We start from the raw sequence: 8467 nt of genomic DNA on the forward strand, positions 1-8467 counted from the left end.
AGAACGGAACGTACAGAATCCAGCTGGATCCTGGGGACCAACGCGCAGCAGAAGGGCTACCAGATGTGTGTGCAGCTGTCCTCACTGGCACGTTTCTTTACCAACCCTGTCAACACCCTTTGTGGCATAACTCTGCAGGCCCTTCAACCAAAGGCTGGGTTTATTTCCCTGACCTTGACTTTGGGCTCCATCGTGTGACTTGCTTGCTGGGGGCAATGAGCTGTTAGCAGATGTGACCCAGCAAAGCCTTGACACGAGCTTGTGTGGCTGGGATCGCCGTCATATGCCTCTAGCGCTGTCCTGCGAAGGCAATGCCCACTCACCCGCCGGTAGCAGGAGGAGGAGGAGGCCCACATGTAGCAGAACCATCCCAGCTGACCCAAGACCTGTAGTGAGAAGTAGATCTGCCCAGCTGAACCCAGCTTCTCTACAGACACACGGGTGACAATGACTGATGCTTTCCCTCAGGGGCTTTGGGGCCGCTGGGTGGGCCGAAGAAACTAACGATAAGGAGCATCACCAAGAGGAAGAGAAAGAGATGGACAGACACAGCATTTCAAGGTCTAGGAGCTAACAGTTTTCCAATACCCAGCCCCGCTATCAATACCCAGTACCATAGATTTAAGACAGTCTTAAGAAATTGAAGCAGGGTGGGAAAAGTGACACCCAGACACACCGTCGTCAACCTGCTAAACACCAAAGACAAAGAGAAAACCTTCGAAGCAGCCAGAGAAAACAGTCACAATGCTAAAGGGGCAACAGGACGACTAATAACCGAGACCCAAAGAGAGAAAATAAGCCACGAGAGACAGAAGACAATGGAATGAGAATGTCAAGCTAGTGGAAGGAAATAACTACTAATCTAGGACTTTGTACAAAAACAAGAATGTCCTTCACAATTCTACGGTGAAGACAGATTCAGAGAAACAATCTCAGAGAGGATAACACCTTGTACCACTCTGGAAAAATATAGGAGGCAGAAGAAAACTGATCTCAGCCCTGGCTGGCTTGGCTCATTGGCTAGAGCGTGGGCTTGCGGACTGAAGGGTCCTGGGCTCCGTTCCGGCCAAGGGCACTACCATGGTTGCAGGCTGACCCCCACCTCAGTCCGAGGGCGTGGGGGGCAACCAGCCCATGTGTCTCTCTCACAGCCATGCTTCCCCCACCCCCTCCTCCACTCTTTGAGTAAAGCAATGGAAAAAATATCCTTCCATGAGGATTAAAAACCAACAACAAAGCGAGGGCGGGGGAGAGGGAGGGGCGCCGCAGGCGGCAGCTGCGGAAACGCCCCGCCGGGAGCGCGGGCCCAGGGCGCCTGGGGGACGGGGGCGAGGCCTCACCTGCGAGGGCAGCGGGCCGGGCGGCCCACGGGGCAGGAGTCCGCGCGCGGAAAGCCTAAGCGTTTTGACATGAACGCGAACAGGCAGCGATGGTCCAGAGAACTTGACTGACGGACAATGAAACAAACTTCGCGCGCCCCTGACAAGAAAATACACAGAAGACCTGGCGCGGCTCCCAGGCCCCAAGACCGCAGCATGGCGCGCCCCGGGGCTGTGCTTCCCCTGCCCTGCATCGGGACAGGGCGGGTGAGGCTGCGGCCGCCGGGCCGCAGCGCGCAGCTGACCGCCGGACTGCGGGCCCTGAGCAGCGCCGAGGCCCGGCCGCAGCGCGCCCGGCGGCGGCCCAGGCGCGGGGACTGCTGGGATCGGTGGCGTCCCGGGGGCGGGCCTCCCGGGCCGGCCCAGCTCCCATCATGCTTCGCGCAGCTCCTGGATCTGTCGCTCGGAGTCCCTGTGGCGGCGGCGACCGTTGGGCCAGCGCGGAAGGCTCCAGAGGCCTGGGAGCTTTGGGAGGTCGGGCGGTAGGTTCCAGAAGGTCAGGGAGCGGGAGGGCGGGGTTCCGGAAGGCCAGGCAGCTGGGGAGCAGAGGGGCGCGGAAGGTTCCAGAAAGCCTGGGCGCGAGCCGGGCGGGCAGCCCCGGGCTCAGCCCTGGGCCTCCGGCTGCTGTGCGGGGCCTGGGGGCGGCCCTCGGGCAGGCGCCTGGGCGGAGCTGGCCCGCGCCCTCGGCAGGAGCCCCGGCCCGCTGGCACCCCAGCCTCCGCCCGGCCCGGGGCCCCCGCACCCGCGCAGCCGCACGGCACGCTGTCCTCACGCGCTTGCTGGCCTGCACCCTGGTCTCCTTGGCTACAGGCTCCTGGTCCTGCGCAAAATGATGCTGCTCTGTGCCTTGCTGCTGGTCCTGAGGTCTGCGCTCGTGGCGCAGGCGGCGTGTAAGTATCTGCTCTTCCTGGGTCTGGAGGGGTGAGGCTGCACCCAGTGAGCAGCTGTCTTTGGAAGGGTTGGCATGGACTTCCCAACACCTTGCCGGCCGACAGCGCCGCTGTCAGGGCAGTAGTTAGGCACAGGGGGGATCTGGAGAGTGTCCCCGAGCAAGGAGAGCAGCAGGAGGGAGAAAGCCTTCCTCCAGAGCAGCCGGCGGGGGCGGGGGGCTGCTGGGCGGTCCAGCTGCAGGCAAGCCAGAGCGGCTGAGTCCCAGGAAAGCTGGGAGGGTGCTGGCCTCCTAGGACTGTCAGGCCGTCTTGGACACGTGGGCCGCATCCTCAGAGCATAGGGCTTTGGCCGCCTTGGGGCGTTCCCTAGAGCCTGTCTCTGGGAACAGGTAAAGCTCCTGGTGTACTTGGCTTCTGCCCAGGGATCTAGTTGTGGTGGGACTCGGAGCCCAGGAGCCCTGAGCCCTGTGAGCCTCAGGACATCCTCAGAGGCCCAGGGAAGGGGGCAGTGGGCTGGTACCAGGGTGGAAAGTGCCTGTGTGAGCAGGAGCCCCGTGCTGCTTTCCTTTCTCTCAGGGACCTATAGTCTGAAATGCTATGAGTGTTCGATCGTAAACTCCTTCGAGTGTGCAGAAATTAAGACATGCGAGTATGAAGTTAGGCGCTGTTTGACAGTCTCGATTCGTAAGTACCTGCTTGTCTTTCCTACACCTTGTGAATTAGTCACCTGCCTGAGCACTTTCAGGGGACAGAGCCAGTCTGTTTTTTCTCTGCATTCAGTTGATGGCCCCGGCCTGCTCTGTCCCCATCCTGAGAGCATGTTGTCAGGCTCTAGGCTCAGCCCAGGACAGAGCAGTGTGAGCCGCCCTGCAGACACGTGCCCTGTGAGGTGTGGGGGCAGAGGACACAACTCCATGGGTCCCCAGCGGCTGGGAGTGCAACCGACCCTCAAGGCCTCCACCCTGCTTAGTCCCTGGCCATGCAAGCAGATGTCCCAGAGCGGCCAGGAGGTTCCTGGTGACCAACTGATTCTGGTTTCTGCAAGGGCTTCCAGCTAAGCAGGCCTAAGGAGTGGCTGCACCATGGACTCCTCGGAACAATGTCTACCACACAGTAGGCCAAGCTTGGGGTCAGGGCAGAGCCTGACTTCCAAGATGCTTTTGGCTCCTACTCAGAGGCACTCATGCTCTGAGAAAGGCGTCCCTCTCCCCAGGGCCCTAACCAGAAGAACATGCACAGCCAGCGACCAGCAAGTATTTCACTAACCCTGCAGGGAGGCTGGTCTGGGGCCTGCTCAGGGCCTATCTGCGAGCCCGTTCTCCTCAGCATCTGTGAGCTCATTGTCCCTGTGCATGCCAGCCCGTGTGCAGAACAACTCTCTGGTTGCCACCTCTCCCTTTTACCAACTGCCATCACCCTGTGGGCATCTGCCAATGTGGGACGCGGGCAGGAGCTGAGGGCATGTGCTCTGTTCCTACAGTGGGCACCTTTTTTTGTGCATGCTCAGCCTGTCAACATCCAGTGTGTGGCTCAACGAGCCCCGTGGTTCTTATTATGATCGCAAGACACCCTTTAGCAGTAACTGTGAGGAGACTTGAACAATGAGGCTTATTACTTACAAGTCCTGGAACTTCCAGGGCAGGTGGGGGCACACAGCGAGGGCGAGGTCGTGGGTAGGTAGAGAGCTTGCAAGCACGGGCCTGGGGTTCTGCTTTTATTGCGGTTGGGGGGAGGCTAAGGTTTCTAGGACTCATTCCCTTTTTTTCTTTTTTTAATGTCTTTATTGATTTGAGAGAGAAAGGGAGAGGGAGAGAGACAGAAACATCAATGAGAGTCCTCATTGATCGGCTGCTTCCTGCACGCCCCCCACTGGGCATCGAGCGCACAACCAGGGCCTGTGTGTCCTGACCGGGAATCGAACCTCCATCTCCTGCATCATAGGTCGATGCTCAACCTCTGAGCCATGCCGGCTGGGCTCTAGGACTCATTCTTTATTGGTGAACTTAAAATATAATACTGGAGCCTTGGCTGGTGTGGCTCAGTTGGTTGGAGTGTCACCCCCATGCACTGAAAGGTCAAGGATTGGATTCCTTTGTCAAGGTACATACCCAGGTTGCAGGTCCCCTCCCTGGTCAAGGTGAGTATGGGAGGCAACCATCCAATCGATGTTTCTCTCTCTGTCTTTCTCTCTTCCTCTGTCTTTAAAATCAATAAACATATCCTTGGGTGCGGGTTAAAGAAAATGAGCAGGACCTTTCATTAGTGCAGCGACGTGACAAGGTCCCATACACTATTTGAGGCGGGCCTGAGCAGAGATCTGGTGGTGCAGAGAGAACATCTCCAGGACAAGTTGCTCATGGGGTAACCCGACCCTCCAGTGGACTTGGATATTCTCCCTCAGTCAAGAGTTCAAGCAACGGCCCTGGCTGCTGTAGCTGAGTTGGTTGGGCATGGTCCCATGCACCGAGAGGCTGCCAGTTTGATTCCCGGTCAGGGCACTTGCCCGGGTTGTGGGCTCGCTCGATCCCTGGTAGTGGGCGTGCAAAAGGCAGCCAATGGATGTTTCTCTCTCTCTTTCCCCCTCTCCCTTCCTCTCTCTCTAGCAATGTAGTAACATTTGAGGATGTAGGATGTGGGCATGGAGCTAGTTCCTTTGAATGGGAATGTGCTCTGGTATTTACAAGCAGAAAATGTGAAATCAGTGATTTTCATCTCTTTATTAGGTGTGAGCCCTCGTGAACTACACGTTTACAAGAACTGTACAGACAACTGCACGTTTGTCTATGAGGCCCAAATGCCTCCACGAGCCCCTTATCACCTCCTGAGGACAAATAGTTTCTATTTTGTTCTTTGCTGTAATGGTAATCACTGCAATCAAGGAGGACCCAACAATGTGGAGCGGGACATCTTACCTGGTGAAGCGATCGAGGAGGCGATAGATAGGGCATTGCGCCTGGGGGTCTCGGGATTCTTCCTGAGCTTTGCCTGCATCCTGGTCAGCAGGACACTGACTTGAGAAGCCCTCATCTCAGTGACGAGGACCCTGTCACCTCCCCCATTCCTCAAAGTTCTTTGCTGTCTTGTGAACCAGAGACCCTGACCCACAGGCCCCCGCTGGCAAGTTACCCATTTTCAGCTTATTTCAGAGAGCAATAAAGCACAGTATTGTTTGAGTGCTGCAAAGTCAGGGCTTTTTCTTTGTGTATTTTTTCGTATTTGATAAGCTTTTTTCTCTTTAACATCACCTCACACAGACCAAACACACTTTTTTTTCTTCAATCAAAAGCAGATCAGCTATAGGCGACAGTGTACTTCAGCTGGAAGAGGGGTTCCAGCTGTAGGCAGACCTTAGGGCCCTGGGGCGACCTCGGACCATCCTGGCAGCTCCTGGGCTGGGGTGTGGGAGCAGAGCCTGTGGTTGGCAATGAGGGAGCACTGCCACTGGTGACTGTCCAGCGTCCCTGTGTGGGTCAGACAGGCTCTGCAGGAATTGGGTCGTCTTCACTCAGTGATAGCATGTGCCCCCAGAACTGACAGCTGAGCAGGGTGTGGGACCCCAAAGCCAGCTGTGATGGCCCCAAAATGGCAGGGAGAGTCCAGGCTGCTGCTGTCTTTCACTGCACTTGGCCTGTCAGAAAAATGGCATGGAGGGACAGAAAGTCAGGACCTTCTTTTGCTATCTCCCTCCCCTCTATTTTCTTTAAATCAATACCTGATTTTAAATTACTGAGACAAAATTCACATAACATAAAAATCATCATCTAAAAGGGTGTGATTCAGTGTGTTTTAGTATGTTCACAATGTAGTGCAGCCACCACCACCTTCTAATGCCAGAACATTTTCACCCCAAAAAGAAGTGCTGTATCAAATAAGCAGCCACCCCCCACCGCCCACCGGTGCTCCCCAGCCTGGGCACTGCTGATATGCTCTCTGTCTGTGGAGCTGCTTGTGCGGGGGCGCTCTGGGCAGTTCTCAGGAGCTATGTGGGGTTGGGGGCGGGGAACGATGAGACAGAAGAGAGAGGAAGCACCATTCCCAGCAGGACAATTGGAAAGGACTCCTATGTAGACATAGATGTAGACGTCCCGGAGTAAACCTGAAGGACAGGAAACCAAGAGGCATCCAGATTGAGTAGGGCTCACACGCGGGGAGTGGGGCGGGGGGCAGGTATGAGGCCCTTGTGCAACCTTCCAGGGTCATCATAAGCCTGGTGACAGTGACATTGTCCGTTTATGCTTAGTGCTGTGAGAAAAGATCCACATATGTTGATGGCTCCAGCATGAAAAACAGTTTTCATATAACATCTAAAATAAGACTTTATTGTCTTTTTCTTTTTTATTGCTGTCTGAAACTATTTCCGCTTTATTGAGATACAACTGTCATATAAAGTGTAAGTTTAAGTATACAATGTGTGGATTTTATACACTCATATCGAATGATACACTCATATGGTAGACACCATTTGCGGCTACTATAGCATTGACTGACACCTGGAACCCGCAGCCCTTTGTTAAGAGCCATCCTGGCTCCACTTGATACAGTATCTCCTGCCCAGAAGGTCCCAGTAAGCCTGGGACAGGTGGCGCGGCACGGTGGTAATGGGGGCAGGAGCACCGAACCCTTACCTGTGGTCATCAGTAATGAGGCGTTGCAGGGAAGCTCTGCTGGGACCTAGCCTAGTTTTCAAGCCTGAGGTCTGGGCTTTGGTGCTGGCACCTCCGGGTCACAGCTGTCTCCACAGCTCCTCTGGGCAGGAGAGACCGGCTTCTGGTGCCAGTTTTCCTTAGGCCTGCCTGTGCAGGGACACTGAAAGCTCATGCATGTCTACATCCCCAAGAGCCCCAAGAACAGGCCAGGAGACCAGGAGGGTATGGGTGGTCAGCAGGGCGGCCAGGAGGAGAGGCATCCAGCGAGGCCTAGGCTGGTGCACCTGCATGCCAAGGTCAGGCTGCATTACAGCCTATGTCCCTTCCCAAGGACAACTGTGACACCATTTGTGGCTGAGGTACATCATACATCTCATCTGTCTGAAGGGACCTTGGTGGGGTCTGACTCATTGCCTCAGCTGAATAGTTCCCAAGGAAAGCTCAGGAGGGGGAAGGATTAAAGTAAAATAAGAAACAACACTTGGACCGTGGCATCCCTGCTGAAACCTGCACACACCTTCTGTGCTGTTCTAGAGTCTGAACCAAGGGCCCCCAGTGCCCCATTCCCAAATCAGGGTCAGGACTGGTAGGCACAGCTCTGGGGCCCTCTGATGCACCAGGGGACCTTGCGAGGTCACAGGACCCGTGGGCCTCAATCTCCTTGTCTGAAAATGGGAACAGTGATATCAAGATCCACCTCGAGGGATGGCTGCCAGGCACTGGTGAGACCACAGGTCCACCCTCCCAGGGTGGGCAAGAATCCCAGGAGAGTGAGGAGCCCAAGACCACTTCAACCTCTGCTATTGGCCCGGGGCCCCTGAGAGCCCACTTCAGGACAAACAAGGAGGGTGAGGGCACTGGGCACAGGCACAAGGGGCAGACACAGACAGAAGGGGCAAGCTGGGTCTCATTTTTCAGCCTGAAGAGCAACCCTCATCTCCTGGGTATTCACTGCTCCTTAGCTGGACCAGTCAGATAGACAGACAGGTCCCTGTCCGCTCGCCCCCATAGAGCTGAAAGTCCTCCCTGGGAGAGACCCTGGCTGGCTTCTGTCCCCACTTCCTGTAGCCAGCTTGAGGCCTGGAAAGCGTCAACAAAATACACGTGAGTAAATGGAATTAATGCACAGCCACCCTCCCGCCCACTCCTTCCTGCTCTCAGTCTTGTGAAAAGGAGATAAAAATATCCAAGGCCCCTCTCATCTCTTGATAAGATAAGAGGCCCATCCATCCCGCTCCCTTCCCAGCGGGAAGATGGAGAAGGTTCCCGCCCATCCCAGACCCATTCAGCCCCCAGTCTCCACCCCGAGCCGACCTCGGACACCCACCCAGCCTACAGCAGGCCATGTGTAGTTGTGGAACAAGGCACCCACCTATTTCACTCATCTCCTTTTGGCTGGACACCTCCAACCCTGACCTCTCCATCCCTGACCCCTTCCCCAGGCATCCTGGCCTGGTCCAGGGACACTTTCTCCCATGACGTGATCAGCTGGCCAGTCAGGCCTTTGAGCGAGATAAAAGGATTGGGGTGAGGGGGCAGAGGGAGCCCAAGC

The 8467-nt window shown here is 56.0% G+C and overlaps 1 protein-coding gene across 1 annotated transcript; it reads left to right on the forward strand.

The window, feature by feature from the left end:
* The first annotated feature begins 1535 nt into the window (after window positions 1–1535).
* Window positions 1536–5285, forward strand: GML (glycosylphosphatidylinositol anchored molecule like). Its single transcript, XM_087825200.1, has 4 exons — window positions 1536–1861; window positions 2190–2269; window positions 2846–2953; window positions 4993–5285. Exons 1-4 carry the CDS (start codon window positions 1536–1538, stop codon window positions 5283–5285), a joined length of 807 nt encoding a protein of 268 aa, XP_087681326.1.
* Window positions 5286–8467: the final 3182 nt, after the last annotated feature.

The sequence above is a fragment of the Miniopterus natalensis genome, chromosome 16, assembly GCF_054644295.1.
Source record: "Miniopterus natalensis isolate mMinNat1 chromosome 16, mMinNat1.hap1, whole genome shotgun sequence".
Lineage (NCBI taxonomy): Eukaryota > Metazoa > Chordata > Mammalia > Chiroptera > Miniopteridae > Miniopterus > Miniopterus natalensis.